Genomic DNA, 16,830 nt, shown 5'->3' on the forward strand with positions numbered 1-16,830 from the left:
GCTCATGGATTATTTTTTTTTATGGTCTCAACAATGGCACAGGGGACATGGGGGACCACAGCCCCCATCCCACACCTCCTCTTCCAGTAGAAGTGCTGCTATCTGCATCCTGCCCACCTCCCAGTCCTCCTCATACTGGTTTTCGCTCTGGCTGCTCCAGCCTGTGGTGCAGCTGGGATGGAGCAGGATGACTGGCCACGCACTGGGGACTCACCTGGCCCATTCCAGGCGTCTGGTTCCTGGGAATTTTCTCCAGGATCCGGCTTCTCCAGTTCCTTTGGACTCTCCGGGGCATCTCTGGACTCTGTGGCGGGAGAGGGAAGGCAGTTGGTCACGCGTGGTGGATTTCAGAGGTGACATCCCCTGGTGACAGGACCACTGAAGCGGTGCCACCTCAGGACCAGGATGCCTGGGGGTTCACCCTTGAGGATGTACATAGTGGGGTTTCCCCCTCAAAATCCCCGTGTCCCAGCAAAACCCTCCATTACCCAGTCATAATGTCCCCTGTGCCCCACGGGGTGACCTGCAAGGACATCCAAACCCACCTGCACATCCTTCCCAAGCCACCTATGGGTGGGCACCCACCTCCCACCCCAAACCCCACCCACATTTCTCCCACCCCACTGTGGGCCCCACGTCACCCGGTTCGGCCCCGCTCCCGTCACGGCTCTATTTGTGGCGTATTCATAGCAACTTGATAACAATTATTTTCTCCATTAACTGCTGCTGGAGATGCAGCTGATAAAGCCAATCTGCATATGACAGTGTGGAAGATTAGCGCCCAAAGTACATGTTTGCCTTGGCGTCCCGGGCGGATAAACCAGCACGGAGACCAATCGATCGGCGCCAGAGCGAACACCCAGGGGTGACGTCACCGGCATTGGAGATTATTAATACAGGTGATAAGCGGAATGATTAACATCAAATAAATCAATCACCGGGTATAAAAGTCCTATTATTTTTGGCTATAAATCAAAGTGCCTGGCATATCGATTTTTATCCATCGCGCTGAAAGCTTTAGTGGCCGTTATTGCTGCTTGGCGTTATCTCTGCTATCACCTTTTTATCGAGGCAGCCCAGTGCCAGGTGCAGCTCCGCGCCCGGGCTCCCGGCTTCCTCGCCCCCAGCCCAGCTCCCCCATCAGATAAAGCACCATTCCCTTCTCTCTGCTGCCAAGCAAAGTTTGCCGGCGAACCCTCCCTGCCCTGGTGTGGATCCCCCCCTTTCCCTGATTGGCTCCAGTGGTTTTAGGGGATGCTTTGCCCCCTGGTTGCCGGTGGCTGAAGGCAGAGGGTGCTGCCGGGGACTGGCCGGCTCCATTAGCCTTGCCCTGCTGTGGTTATCTCACAGGGCACTGCAAACATTAACTGATTAGGATTTGCCCCCACCTCCACAGGAAGGAACTTAAGGGATATCTGGGGACTGGTTTAGCCCGGCCCTGAAACGCAGCCACCTCTGGGGTGGGGCACAGGGCGGCAGGCAGGGGCACGAGCAGGAAGCAGGCAGCAATGTCCCTGTCCCCCCATTCCCATCCACGGTGTTGCCAGTGCCAGCACTTGCAGCCTCGGTGGCTGCTTTGCACCCCGGGGGGGTCACTTTGCATCCCTAGGGGGGTCACTTTTCAGCCCAAGAGGTCATTTTGCATCCCTGGAGGGAACACTTTGCACCCCCACATCCTTCCACCGCCACCAGCAGCTCAGCACAGGGGCAGGCGAGAGGTGCTGTAACAGATCCGGGGTGATGATGCTCATTAGCAGCCATCATAGTGACCAACGCGCTCCGGTTTCCAGCAGCCCAGCTCATGGCCCCCCGGCAAAGCCGAGATTGCTCCTGTCTGCGCCGGCCATGGGGAGCATCCTCACTCCCACCGGTCACCCCAGGGCCAGGGTGTCCCCAGTGGGTCCTGCCGCTGGCCAGAGGGATGGACCACCCCAGGGAGGTCTCACTTAACCCACAGCCCACTCCCTGATGGGCAAGCAGGCTGCTTCATTTGCTAATTAACACCACGCACCAGCAGCAGACATGGTGCCCAGGATCCCAGCAGGTTGCTCTGGTGGCAGAGCCTGTCCCCACGGTGCGGGGACATCATGGGCAGCCCCCACCATCACGGCCACACTCACCTTCGCTGCCGGGGGGGCTGGAGGCATCGCACTCGGCAGAGCCCTCGCGGTCCGAGGCAGCCCCCTCCCTCTCCGAGGGGCTCTTCTCCCCCGCCGGGCCGTCCTCCATCGCTGCCAGGGAACCTGCTGAAGCACACAGGGAGGTTACGGGGGGAAAGAAAGACCCAAGGGGTTTTCACAGTTGGGAAGTGCAGGATGCGGGTGATGTGGGGGTCTGGCAAAGGGCCCTTTCCCTGACCCACTGTGGGTGTGGGGCCGGCAGGGAGAAGCCCCCTCCCCAGGCAGCATCTCCCTAGGGTCCTTGTCCCCTTGCAGGGAGTGTTTACAAAGCCATCACCTTGAGATGGCCCCTAAGGGACACCTGGGTCGCCTGTAGATACTGTGGGGAATGAGCCCCATATCTACTGGGGATGTGAGCAGGGTCCCCTTGTCCCACAGCTGTGGCACAGTGGGGTGTCCAGCCCGTTGCACCCCTCACCCACAGCTTCCCACTGAACCCCCTGGCACCTGCCCTGGACGGGGTGAGGGACCCCAGAGACTGTCCGCCACAGCCCCCAGCCCCTTTGTCTGATGGGGACCCACAAACCAGCCCCCCCACCATGCCCAAAGCCCCAGACAACAGGGGATGCTGCGACGGGGACACAGGGTGCAAGCAGGACATGAAGGGTGCAAATGAGGGACACCCAAACGGCCCTGCCAGCCCACGCTGCCATTTCCATGGCAACGCAGCATCCCCCATCCGCGCCAAAAATCAAGGAAGAAAGAAAACAGCGGCGCACGCGGCTCATGTCACACGAAGCCGCACCGGGGGCTGCCCGGTGCCCCAAACGGCACTGTCCCACCAAGCCTGGCACATGGGCAGGGGGACACGGCGGTGACAAACCCTCTGCAGACCTCAGCTGCTCTCCGTGACTCCAGGCATGTATATTTACAGCGGGAGAACAAAGAGCCCATAATCTATACAAAGCAGACAACAATGAGCGTGAATAAAGAGGCTGCCGGAGAAGGGAAGGCAATTTATTCTAATTCTGCTAATTTCAGTTCCAGCACAATTAAAAAGGCTCTGATAATATTCAGAAACAATCGCCAGCTAACAAATCGTTTCTCTCGCTGTAAATGAAACATTGTTAGGCTAATTTCTTCTTTCACGCCTTCACGGCTCTTGGGCTGATGATAAAGTTAACCCGACTCTCGCCTGCTCCGTAGCTCAGCACCTTCAGCCTGGCCAGGGAGGGACAGACGGAGCCGGGGAGGGATGGACGGGGTTGGTACCACATGTGACACCCACCCAGAAGTGCCCGGACCCCAAAACACCAAACCCCAGCCAGGAGGGAGGTGGGGATGCCCTGTATAAATGTAATTGTATAAAGCCTGGGGTTTGGGTACCACAGTGTCACCAAGTGCCTACAGGGATGATGGGTTGCCGGCAGCATCCCAGCACAACATCACCACGGTCCCTGGATGCACCCAGAGCATCCCATCGCAGCATCCTGCTCTCATTGCGTCTGCCCAGCCCCAGGGGATGCTCTGGCCCCGGCAATCCTGGCTGCACGGGTTAAATGAACTACTGGAGAGCTTAAAAGAAAAAAAGGAAAAAAGGAAAAAAAATTTTAAAAAAAGCAAGCGAGGGAGCACGGTGCAGGGAGCGGAGCGTCACTTCTCCGGGATTGCTGGAAGCCCTGCGCAGTTATCACCGCACACAGCCTCCCTCGGCTTGCCTGATCTGTCTATTCTTCATTAAGCAAATACGCTGAAATGGAAATGAAAACATAATAGCTATTTGATTTTCAGCGAGATATTTTGCATATTGGTTCAGTGCTGATAGTGGAATTTCATCAACTCCCTTTTTTCATGCTTTAAAACTGAATTACTGAGGCTGGCTTTACAGAGAGGGGACGAGCCAAAAAATACTCCTTTCCAAGATACTCCGCTTCGACGATTAACTCTTCTCCCTCCCTTCTTCTCCCTCTTTTTTTTTTTTTGATAACAACGAAGGATTTTTTATTTCCCTCTTTAAAATAAAAAAATTACAGCGATTGTAAAAACTCGCGGGAAGCGGAGGCAATGAGCCCATGTCACAGGCTGGGGACGCGGGTCCAGGTGGGCGCAAGGGTTGGCATACCCAGTGGTAGGAAAACCCGTCATTATCAAGGTAATGATTTGACCATTTCACTCAAATTTCACTCAAATTAAAGTTCTCTCTCGCAGGAACAATAAACCTTTTCTCGATTCTTTGCGCTTTGTGATAAATTAGATAAAAGGAAAAAAATAATATAGAAAATTAAAAAAAAAAATGAAAAAGACTTTTTCAGGCTGCCAAGTGTGAGACCCTGGACGCTCCAAAAGCCGGTACGCAGACAAGAGCAAAGTGATAAGAGGCCTTGATAACAGATAGAAAATAGCAACAGCCCCAGACTTTCCCACCGGCTCTGGAGTGAGGAGGAGGAGGAGGAGTCCCCATGGAGGAAAGCGGGTCCTGGACATAAAGCACGCGCAGGCTGGTGGCAACCGGCTTCCATGCTCATCAGCATGCATCCAACTCCAAAACCCGATTATTTTTAAAAATAAAAATCCCGGTGGGTGCTGAGCCCAAAGGAGGGCTCTGGGAGCACGGGGGAGAGCGTGGATCGGAGCAGCACCCCAAACCTCACCCACAGGCACCCCAAAGCTCCCCAGGGTGCTCGGGTTGGGGTGTCACCCTCACCAGGGCTGAAGGGACCCTGGGGACGTCCCCAGCTCCACCGGGACCAGGCGGGCAGTAGGATGAGGACTCTCATCTTCATCCTGCCAGCTCCTCCTCATCCTTGTGCCAGCCCTGAATTCAACTTTCAATTAAAAATAAACCAAAATAATAATAATAAACTCTCTCTAATAACCATAATACATAATAAGCCTCAATAATAATAAGCATAAAGCCCCAAGCAGGCTCCCCATCAGCACCACCATGATGCTCATCCATCACCTCGCGATGGAGATGTGGGGAATCCAGCCCAGGCACTGCCGCCCCTACACCGTCTTATTTTCCCCCAAATTTTGCAGCCGTGAGCAAAGGGCTGGAGGAGCAGGCACAGACACTGGGATTTCCCAGGAAAACTTGCTCCTGATCCTTCCTTGCACCAGCTGCAAAACAATTTTGGGAGACTTGGTGGGGATTCCCTGGGGTCTCGTAGTGGGGTTGTGCCGTGTCAGCCCCGCAGCAACGCCCAGCGAGCAGCCTGGGCTGCAAATCCAAAAAACCACCAGTATCTGATGGGACACCAGCCCAGCTCTTCTCACCCAATATTTTTTTCCCCCGGTATGTATTAATGTTTGCTTTTACTGACGACCTCGGGTGCCCCCAAATCCGTTCCCCTGGGGATCAGGGATGCCAAGCGCCGAGGGCAAATGAGGTTTCAGTGGCTAGAAAATGATGCTGGTCCTAAAAATTCACACCCAGTGGGTTACTTTTTCCCCCTCCCCTTGGTTGATGCTGCTGGGATCCAGCATTAAATTGCAACGCGCTCCAAAAACAGGGGTCCTGTGGCAAGACTTCCCCCCAGTACCCCTGTTTTTGGGGAAAATGGACCTTTTTGAGCACAAACCAACCTTCTGCCCTATCAGCCTGGCTGCAGCATCCCAGGGCTGGGCTCCCCAAACGGATAGTGGCACATGAAATATCAGCCCTATGCATGGAGCCGATAGCAGTTGGGGCCATCCTATCTCTAATTTGGGGCCTTTCTCCATCACCCCCAGATAAAACTTGCCCTGACCCTTCCTGCAGTTTCCTGTGCTAAAAAGGCAATGAAAAAATAAGTATGTTTAGGGAACTGGTAGGTGGAGCGGGGATTTATAATAATTTATTATTAAATTAGGCATAATTTATCCAGGAGGAAAATGGGGGATGCTACCATTGCTGGTGGGATGCTGCAGTTGCTCACAGAGGCGGCGGATTTATAGTAATTTATAATTAAATTTATAAAGTATTTAGGCCTAATTTATCCAGGAGGGTAAGGAAGGTGGTAGGGGATGCTGCGATTGCTGATGGAGGGATGTTGCTGTCGTTTGCAGGAGGGGAGATGCTGTGATTGCTCACGGGTGGGTTGCAGGTGCTGCGAATGCTCAAGGCGGATATTTATAATAATTTATTATTAACTATATAGTATATTTAGGTCTAATTTGTCCAGGAGGGGAATGAAGGACAGTGGGGGAATGAAGGACAGTGGGGGATGCTGCAGTTGCTGATGGGGAAAATGCTGCAATTGTTCATGTTGGGGGGAAAATTATAAAAGTTTATAATTAAATTTATTATTTGTTTAGGCCTAATTTATCCAGGAGGGGAATAACGCATAGTTGGGGTTGTGGTTGCTGACTGGGGGGGAAAGCTCATGTCATGTCCCCACCCAGGAGCATCCCCATCGATCCCCATGGGACGCAGCACCCTAAGCATCCCTCCCCACTCCGGGGCAGCGCTACCCCAGGAGAGCCTCCGGCCGCAACCGTCAGGGGGGAAAAAAGAACCAGGGAGAAGCAGAGCCTGAGAAAAGGCAGCTCTGCTGATAGGGGAGAGATTGGTTTCAGCCGGAGCTGCTCCCCCTGCCAAGTCCATATCCTATCTGCGCGGGGTGCAGTTACTTAACATTCATCACCGCCTGAACTCTGTAACTTTATCAGCGGCCGAGCATGGCGCCATCGCCGAGCCCAGCCATTCCCGGCGCTCAGATAGGGCCGATAAACTGCTGATAGATTACAGGAGATTGTTTCACTTCAGGGGCCGCGATTACTAATACTAATAGCGAGAGAGCCCGCATCATATCAAACAGTGGCTGGAGGGGGGGTGAGAGGGGAACGGGCCACGGGGGGCACGGGAAAATAATGAGAGAAAGAAAATACAGGGACAATGACAATGAAGTGACTTTATGTTTCAGATGGGGTTGATAATGCCCTGATAGATTTTAAGAGAGGAGAGAGTCTAATAGAGCCATCCCCAGCACATCAGATGGATGGGAGCAGATTGCTCCATGAGACGGGGATGAGATGCTTAACATGGTCTTGCCTCCCTGGATGGTGGGGGGTGAGGGGGAGGGACAGAGCGGGAAGGAGTTGATCAGAGCCCAGGAGGGAAACTGAGGCAGCCAGAAAGAGAGATCAGTCCTTACCAGGGAACCTGTGGGTATCCTCCATCCCAATCCCCATCCAAGAGCAGCTGGAGATGTTCAACCTGACACTGCTCCTGGCAGGATTTGGGCAGCCCGGGGTCAGCCCACAGCTGTGGAGCAGCTGGATACCCCAAATAATCCATAAGGAAACTCCATCCATGAATTTCAGGCTCCAAATGTGCAGGAGTGTGCAAGGTGGCACCAATGTGCACAGCTCATTGCCGCCGCTGCTCCTGCACCAGGTGCCTTTGCTGCTGGCCAAAGGGAGTTTTTCTGGGTGAAAAAAACCCTCAATTCTGGTGCTTTTTCTCCCACCTGGAATAAAGCAGTTTCAGCAGGGAAGGGCTGGGGTGAATGCTCACCCAGCCGCATGGCCACATAGAGCCCATCAATACCAGGTGACGGAGAGGCCAGAGGTCAAGCTCTTTGCTAATCTAGTGACAAATTACCCCAGAGATGCCGCACCAGAGCCGTCCCCCCACCTGTGGGAAGCAGCTTCGGGTCCCACCAGGTCCATCCCACTGCCGAAAGCTGCCAGAAAGGGAACGGGGACAGATTCCAGCCTGTACTCCGAGACTTTCAGTCCACGATGGCACCAGGTGAGGACAAGGATCACAGAATCCCAGAATGTCAGGGGTTGGAAGGGACCTGGAAAGCTCATCCAGTGCAATCCCCCCGCCGGAGCAGGAACACCCAGATGAGGTTACACAGGAAGGTGTCCAGGTGGGTTGGAATGTCTGCAGAGAAGGAGACTCCACAACCTCCCTGGGCAGCCTGGTCCAGGCTCTGCCACCCTCACTGGGAAGAAGTTTCTTCTCAAATTTAAGTAGAACCTCTGTGTTCCAGTTTGAACCCATTACCCCTTGTCCTATCATTGGTTGTCAGGGATGGAGGAATGGGGGCAAGGATAATGGTGGACATGGCCCTAAAGTCCACCAGACCCATCACAGAAGTTGCTCTGGTTGGGGAGTCCCTGCTGCTCCCAGCCCCCAGTGGCAGCTCCCAGTGCCATCCTGGACCACTTTGGGGTCCCCAAGCAGGAACAAGCAGGGGCCGGGAGGGCTCCAGGAGCAGAAAAGGATCCTCAGCAGGTCCAACACAGTTGGGTGGCCCATCTGCAAGAAGCAGGGTGGGCTGCTGGCAACAAGCCCAGCCAATGAAGGGTACTGGGGGGTGCTGGGACAGCATTGTCCCCAAACACCCTGCCAGGACCCCACCGGGGCAGCTTTTGCTGGACCAGCACAAGCACCCCCATCACCTTCACCCCAACCCTCTTCTTCCTCTAACTCCGACCAGCATGGCTGTTCACGCACACCAAGTTTGCCTCTGTGCAAACGCGTGTGCCTGCGCTGCCTTTTTTTATTATTTTTTTTTTCCTGTTCTTGGCATTTTGGTGGAGCAAGATAAGGGTAAAAAACAACAGAGCTGCTCAGAGAGTGAAAAAGGGAGATAGATAACGCAGATACTGACTCCTACACAAAACAGTCCTGGCTTTATCACTGCTTTTTATCACAGTTCTCTAAAAAAAATAAAGAGAGCAGCCCAACTGGAATGGGGCAGCGCATTAAAAAATGAACTTTATACTGTTTGCTCTTTAGTTTTATATTTAGATGAAACCAACTTAGATTCTTGTGGTCGATACCTTTCCCAGCACAAGGAACCAAAAAGTCTGGAAGCCCCATTTGCTCCGTCAGGGACAAGTGAGGAAACCTGAGTATAAATTAGAAAAGCAGAAGCTAAAGGAGCAGTGCCTGGTCCCAACACCCGGCCTTGCTTGAGGCTGTGGGGTGTGATGGTTTGAGCTTCTTTAAGCCTGAATGGGCCAGTGGGATTAAGCTGGTCCTGAAGCATCCCAAGGGAGTGGGCAGCATCCTGCAGCAGAACTGGAGGTGCTTGGGCTGGAGATGGGTGCAGAAAGGTCTCCTGAGCATCCCTGCGTCCCCTCCAGGGGCTGCTGGTCCCTGGGGACAGCTGGAGCCCACTCAAGATGCCACAGCTGGCCCTGGGATCCCAGCCATGTGGCATCACCACAGCCAGCAAAGCCGAACACCCCTGGCACTTGAGGACAATATCTCCATCCCAGCAAGGGGACACAACTACATGTGCAAATACACCCCGGCCACACAGTCGCCACAAATTATTTGCCCACCGTGACTCTCCTGTCCCAGCGGGCACTGCACAGGGCTCTGCCCTCCCACCGCCAACCCCGGGCACAGGCTGGGGAGGGAATTTCAGAGCAGAAAAACCCCAACCCGCAGGGCACGGCCGGAAAGATGGGGGGGGAGGGAAAAAAATGGACTGGAGGTTTTTCCCTCCCCTCGCACTCCCTTCCCTACCTTCTTTTTGAAAAACATAATTTATCTGTGTATTATCAAGAAATCCAGACACTTTAATCAGTGAGCTATGAAGTCAGTATTTCCATTCTTATCTAGCGGAGGAGTGGAAATGGAGAGCAGATAGGCAGCTCCGAGCTGGTCCGTGGTGGGGAATGTTAATGGGAGGAGCGGCAGAGCCATTGGCTACCGAGCTGCCGCTATCGCTGCCATTATCGGGGCGTTATCGAGGCAACCATCGCAGCGCAGTAATGGGGCCAGTTCAACTTTCCGCATTATCATAGGAGCTGGAAGTAGCATGAGAGGCCTCAGCTGGGAGACGGAGAAGCCAGCGAGAAGCTGAACTTCCCGGCGGAGCGGGGGGGAAAAGCTAAAAGCAGATTTTCCTCCACATGGTTCCCTGAGCTGGCGATGCACGGGGCGATGCTCTCCTGCTCGGACATCCCTCGGTAGATTCTAAGTACTGATCCCAAGGCACATCCCCAAACTCTCGCACATTCCAGGTACCGATTCCAAAGGACATCCCCAAATTCTCACGCATGCTGAGTACCAACCCCACCAAGCATCCCCAAAACTCTGGGTACCAACCCACTGAGCATGCCCAAAACTCAGTACCAACCCCACCAAGCATCCTCAAAACTCTGGATACCACCCCCACGGAGCATCCCCAAAATTTGGTACCGAGCCCACGGAGCATCCCCAAAGCGCCGGGGCCACGACCCCCAGCTCGCCAAGGACGAGAGAAAACAATGCATCTATATTTCATCAGATGAACAAATTAGAAGAGCACATTTCCTCCACGTGCTATCAAATGGGAGATGTCAAGAAAATATGTTGATGTGAGAAAGAGGAGATAAAGAATTATTTTGGAGGAAAAAAGCCATGGAAGGCTCTTATCTGGAGTGACTCATAGGCGCACACTCCTTAACCCCACTGCAGCCCAAGGTCAGCAGTTACATTCCTTTCGGCATTTCAGCCCTTCCAAAAAAACACGTTGCAGCAGGAACAATGCGGAGCCTTTGCTGGGCAGCCATCGGAAGAGGGAACTGTATTACCCCTGAAACACTTGAACTTTCCTGATAAAATAAGCAGCGGGACAGCAGCCTGGCCAAGCCAGAGAGTCCAAAAGCCCTGAGTCAGGCAGCAAAAACAGTCATGGGATGTGTCACACACACACACACACAAAAAAAAAAAAAAAGATATATTTGCCTCCTGCTCCCATTCCTGCTCTTCTCCAGCAAGGGGGGGAGCTGATTTCTGCTCCCTCCAGGAACAAAAATCCATGCCCTCGGCACAGCCACAGGACCCATGGAGCCAGAATGCAATACAGGGCTGGCAGAGAGGGTTTTTCCACTTTTTCTTCTTAAATAAAGATATCTTAGGAGCACAAAGCTTCTCTGCTCCTGCTGTCTCCCCAAGTTGCTTCAATCAGTGCTGGGGGCTGCTCACATCCCGCTCAGGTCCCAGCGCCAGGCTGTGCCGCCGTGGGTGCTCTGGGCTGGTTTTCTCTCCACAGCATCGCCCCAGCCAGTGTTTTCCAAGGCAAATTATGGGCTTTTTTTTTGTGTACTAGAACAGACAGCACACATGGAAAACAGTCTCTTCCCTTTGCTCAGAATGGGAGCATTTGAGCCCAAATCCACCAACACCGCACAGGGGTCTGCCCTGGGGCTGAACCAGCCCCACTGCTCCCAGTCTGGGCAGCGTTGTCCCCTCCTTTCCCAAGGACATGGGTGGCATCAACCCCATGACCAGCATGGGGCTGGGAGCATCACACAGCATGGGAAGCCCTGGGGATGCTGTGGATGTGGTGACACCAGAGGACTTTGCTTCCCAGAGACTTGATGCCACCTTGTCTTTGTGATGCTGCTAGTGCTGGGTGGCTCTGGTGGGTCCCTGGGGAGGGACGGAGCTGCCCCTCTCCAGAAACCACAGATCACCTGCACCAGGGCACTATCTTCTGCAACACCCGAGGGGAAAGGTTTGTGTGCTTCCCAACCCTGGCTCACAACTTGGCTCAAGGGGAACCTGCCACTTTCTAGGTGACCTCGTGATTCACAGTGGAAAATAAGATCTTGCCCAACTGTGCAAGTTCAGATCCAGATCCATAAATCCCAGCTAGAGGTGACATTCCCACTCTGGTGCAGGACATCAGGGATGGTCCCCATGGCATGGGCATTGCAGCAGCTCCGTGCCTGCCCAGGGAAAGGCCATTGCAGGGGTGTGGGATGTAGCAGACACAAACCAACCCAACCCCAGCGCCCACAGGCCCTGGAAGCGGTTGGCTGCCAAATCTGCCGCAGCCTCCCTCGCCGGTGTGGCTGCCGGCAGCAATGTGTGCCGGGGCTCTCGGCAAAACAGGTTTTACCGTGTCACCGGGTGCCAGCCCGGCTCTGGCACTCACCCTCCAAGCATCCCACACTCGACCGATGTGGAGATTGGGATTGTCAGGAAGGACCATCCTGGGGATACACCCCGAGCGGGGACCAAAAATGGACTCAAAGGGTGACCTGGCACTGCAGGAAGCACATGCGTGGGATGGCCATGACATGTGCCATGGTTGGCAGAGCATGGGGCTGGTGGCACAGGTCCCCTTGGCCACCATCAAGGTGCCAACCCCTCTCCCAGACACAGGGTCCACAAGGATGCTCTCACCTGGATCACTGGCCATGGAAGAGGAGAAAAACATCTTCCAGCATCACCTGTGGCTGGTCCAAACCCTGCACTGAGCAGTAAAATGGATTTTTGCTCTTCCCAGCAGGAAACGCTCACCATGGTGGGTTCTGCCGGCTGCATCCCACCAGCACCGCAGCATTGCCAGCCCAGCCTCATCCCACCCTGCAGGAACCACGATGGGTCCTCACCTCCAGGAGCTTCCAATGTCACCCACGGTGCATCCCGAGAGGTTGGAGCCTTCTGAGCTGGGCAGAGCTGCTGTGGGGGGAGATGCGCTACCTGAACCCCTGCCTGCACCCAGCAGCCGTCACTTTCGAGATGCCACTGAGTCAGGGCTGGCAAACGCCTCAGGGGGGGTTTGCACAAGAGGGGAGGGGTTGGCAGGGAAGCAGGCGGCACCCGTGGGAGCAGCAGACACGTGGGATTTGGGGATGCCACCCCTGGGATACCAGGAGCAGGGTCAGGCATGGGGGGGAGGGGCAGTAACACCAAGGCACCCCCCGAGGAGGTGCAGAAAATATCCCGTCACCCACCCTGACATCAAGCATCCCTCTCCAGCAGGCATGGATGGGGAAACTGAGGCACAGAGGCTGGCAGGAATGGGAAAGTGCAGCAGTACCAGAGTGATGGGAGGTGGGGGAAAAAAAAAAAAAACAACCAGTAAAAAACCAAGCAAGAGGAGGCAGTTAGTCACCTGCACGGACCGAAAGGAGAGGAGCGAAGGGAGCGGGCGGGAGGCGTGCCGGAGCATCCCACGCCACCGCCTCACCACGCCGCCACTAAAAATAGACACTGGGTTGGCCACTGTCGTCTCTTTAGAAGAAATGCAGTCTTCCAAGCTCCTGGGAAGGATGGCTCCCACGGTCCAGCCAACACGGTGATCCCCCATCCAGCACCAAGACACCCTGCCGAGCACCACGACCCCCTGCCCAGCATCACCACAGAGCCCACGCGGGACCGGGGAGCAGCCGAGCTTGCAAAAGAGGAAAGAACAAAACAAAACCCCAAAACAAACCACCCCATCAAGAAGTTTAACAGCACAGATCACACTCGCTATCTAACACCATCTAATTGTAATTAAAGCAAATCCACACGCAAAAATATGACAGTGCCTTCGCTCCCCGCCCCCTCACCGCCCCCCCCCAGCCCATGTGTTCACCATGATGAGCAGAATGGGAGATAACGATCGAAAAAGAAAGTCAAAGCTCTCATCAAACTAATGCAACATCTGCAGCTGATAACAGGCGCTGGGGAGAGCACAGCTTGTTTCACAGAGCGCATGGGAGGAGAAAAAACAAAAAACACACCTTGAGAAATAAAAACACATATGCAGCTGCCCCCCATCAGATAATTAAAGCGCCTGCGTTAATCATATTTGCAATGGAACAAACTGTTGGAGCCCTTTTGCCCCTCTTTGCTGTGTTTGTTGTTGTAGCGAATCCTGCTCCGGTCTGGTGGGGAGAGATAAGTAGTCCTTATCTCTATCAGGATGGAGATCTGCACTTATCAGGAGCTCAGATCTACTGTAGCTGAAAGCAGAATAGAAAGGGAAAAGGAAAAAAAAAAAACAAAAAAAAACCCAAAACACAAAACCCACCACAACAGGCCCTTGCAACTATTACAAAAAAAATGTTCCTTTCCAGTTAATTTCGGAAGGGGAAAAAAAAAAAAACAACAACCAACAACAAACCTATTAGAACAACAACAGAGGGAGAGGCACATCAGCAAGACGAGATCAATCTGTGGCTTATCGGGCTCCCCATCGAGACCCGGCGCTGCGGGTGCGGAGGAGCTGCCAGCAGCCGCGCTCATCAGCCCGGTGCCCGCACTCCCATGTTTGAAGTTAATAAATATAACAGGCTATCTAGGCTGGAGATCAGCTCCTGCTTCGCTATCAGCCCTTCACATCTATCTACCAGCAGAACAAAAGACAGACGCACACAAAAAAATAAAGAGGAGGAAAAAAAAAAAAATCCACCACCTCCTCTAAAGCAGCAGCAGCTGCAGGGAGGTTGCTGGTTTCACAGCCGCGGATGGAGCGGGGGGCAAAATGCAACTGTCCCCCCACGGCAGGTACCCCGAAAAATTAAATGAGTAAATTCTCCGCGTGTTTTCTCCGCTATCCGAAGCCACCATCGAGATGCAATCGGCTTGCAAAGCCTCAGCACCGCGTGTCGCCGCGCAGAGGGGGTGCCGGGGGGGGCTGGAACTCCGTCCCCCTCCATCCGTGCATCGCTGCAGCCCAAAATGCAAAGAAGGTTACAGCAGCTGGTTAAATATAGTCCGGTGTCTGATCTTTGTCTTATCGCTCTTGGCGATCGCCCGCTCTCCCGCGAGCCTATCTGCACATCGCATCTAGCTTTAAAAAAAATAAATAAAAAACCCAACAAAACCCAGAAGAGATGAAGCCAGAACGAGAACATAGCGTCACCAGGAAAAATAAAATAAAATCAGCAGATACCAATCTGGATGAGGCTCTTTTTTTTTTTTTTTTGTTAATGCTCCAGCCAAGATGATAAAAAAGATAGACTTTGTGGAAACAGGTCCGGTCTGTACATGAGAGGAGTCTGGTTACCGGAGCCCTGATTCATGCAGACCTGCCCTCAGCGGCAAAGACGCTCTCGCCGCGCTCGCCGCCTCTAATGACTGTTTTCATGTTGACACATACAGGAAAGGTTCCAAGCTTTCAGCTTTTAATCAGTTTTGGCCATCGCCGGCGGCCCTGAGATCAGCCTCCCACTTTTTATCATTTCTTCACATCTCTGTAGAAAAAGCAGCAGGGGAAGGAGATACGAGCTGCTTTCGCCCGGCCAAGCTGCCGCGGCCTCGTCCAGGGCTATTTTTCTCCCCCCACAAAGGTCCAGGCCGGTGGGTGTCGAGGCCGGACGGGGGTCCTGCCGTCGGTGTATCCCCCACATGGCCCTATCGCCCACATCGGTGTCGTTATTTCGGCGGCTGCGACGCTACCGCTCGCTTCGGGCTTAACACTCCTGGTTTAATGAGCTGGAGTTACCCAGGGAGGGATCACTGGGCAGTCGGGCTTTTTGCCGAACAAAAAAAAAAAAAAAGCCGCGGAAGTTGGATGAAGCTAAAGGAGAAAATTATCACCAAAAAAAAGAAATATAGAGGAGGCAGCTGGGACTATTTTTAACTCTACCCGGGTAAAAGTCTAGCTGAGCTTTATCGCCAGAGCAATCACCCAGGCAGGGAAACAGGTAGGTGCAACTCAGCCTTGCAATTATTTCAAGAGAAAGATAAAGCCTGATTATCACATGGTGGCCAGCCTTCCCTATCCTCCCATCTCCCTCTTATCGCCAGCTTCCATCGACTCGAGGGGGAAAGAAAAAAAACCACATCCACACAGCAGAGACGAAGGGAGAAGAGCCAAGCTGAGCCCGGCACCAAAAAACTTCCATCACTTTGCAGAATTTCTCAGCGCAGCCGGCACATCCGCACCGGACCGAACCCAGATCCCCGGCCGACGGGCTGGATCGTGGGGAACACGACCCTCCGGGGACGGTGTATCGGGAGGGGGGTGACCCAAGTCCCATAGGACCCCCATGCTCGTCCCTCCCACTGTCAGCCCGGGGTGTTATTGCCCCGTCCCTGCCCCGGCTGGGGTGCGAAGGGGGAGCCGAGGAGGCCACCGGGCAGGGGACGAGGCTGAGGCCAGCGCGGGCAGCGGGGACAATAGAGCTCAGCGGGGACGATGGCACTAATGGCGAACAGAGGGGGTCCCCGTGCGGAAACGAGAACCCCTGGCAGGATGAGGGGGGGGGCCGTGCCCGGGGTGAGGAGCTACTGGCAGGGCTGGGGTGCCCCAGGGGGGGTCGGGGAGCCCCGGCTCCGGCGATGGATGGGAGGCAGGCGGGGGAGATAAGATCACAATTTCAGGCCGTCCCGACAGAGCGATGTTATCAGGACGGGACTTGCAGAACGGAATATTTTAAAGCCTTATCAAGGCCCCCATCGGGAGCCGGTACCGGAGCCACGGCGCTGGCGGGGGGAGGCGGTCAGAAGGGGGAGGCGGTGGAGACGGAGACCAAAGCGAGCGGCTGGTAGCGGGACCGGGCACCCACCGCGGCTGTCCCGGGTGGGCACCGGGGGGTGAGGGAGTACCGGGAGCTGGGAAGGACCGCGCTCCACCGGGGGAAAGGGTGCTGCCGCCGGGGGAGTGGTGCAAAAAAAATGAGGGGGGGGGGAAGGCGGTCCAGAAGGAGGGAGCCGGCGGTAGCGGGGACTCACGTTTGATCTGCCGGGGGTTGCTCTGTTTCCTCCTGGACATCGCTCGGCGGGGGGCGAGCCCGGCGCCCCGGCTGGCGGCTGGGCGGGCGGCAGGTGGGTGGCGGCGGGCGGGCCCCCGGCTGCTCGCATGCCCGCCCGCCCACCCGCGCTGCCGGGGCCGGGGCCGGGCCGGGCCGGGCCGTACGCGGCGGAGCGGAGCCGCCGCCGCCGCGGGATTTTCTCAATGGGGCGCCGCGGACGCTCAAACCCGCGGAACGTTCCACGGGGGCGGGGCCTGCCCCCGTCGCGCGCCGCCGCGGCCGCCCATAGGCCACCGCCCCC

The 16,830-nt window shown here is 55.0% G+C and overlaps 1 protein-coding gene across 3 annotated transcripts in view; it reads right to left on the reverse strand.

Moving 5' to 3' along the window:
* Positions 1-16,694, reverse strand: part of ZFPM1 (zinc finger protein, FOG family member 1) — a 33,964-nt gene extending 17,270 nt beyond the window's left edge. The window contains exons 1-4 of one of the 3 annotated variants that reach the window (XM_082063122.1): positions 12,959-13,030; positions 12,453-12,522; positions 2,121-2,246; positions 215-304 (exon numbers count right to left, since the gene is read on the reverse strand). In XM_082063122.1, the coding sequence (XP_081919248.1) occupies positions 215-304; positions 2,121-2,246; positions 12,453-12,522; positions 12,959-13,015 (343 nt within the window). In that variant the 5' untranslated portion in view covers positions 13,016-13,030. Of the gene's footprint in view, positions 1-214; positions 305-2,120; positions 2,247-12,452; positions 12,523-12,958; positions 13,031-16,509 lie in introns of those variants that run through there. The other 2 variants (XM_082063124.1, XM_082063123.1) reach the window with 2 other exon arrangements.
* Positions 16,695-16,830: the final 136 nt, after the last annotated feature.

The sequence above is a fragment of the Streptopelia decaocto genome (assembly GCF_964273445.1).
Source record: "Streptopelia decaocto genome assembly, chromosome: 11".
Classification (NCBI taxonomy): Eukaryota; Metazoa; Chordata; class Aves; order Columbiformes; family Columbidae; genus Streptopelia; species Streptopelia decaocto.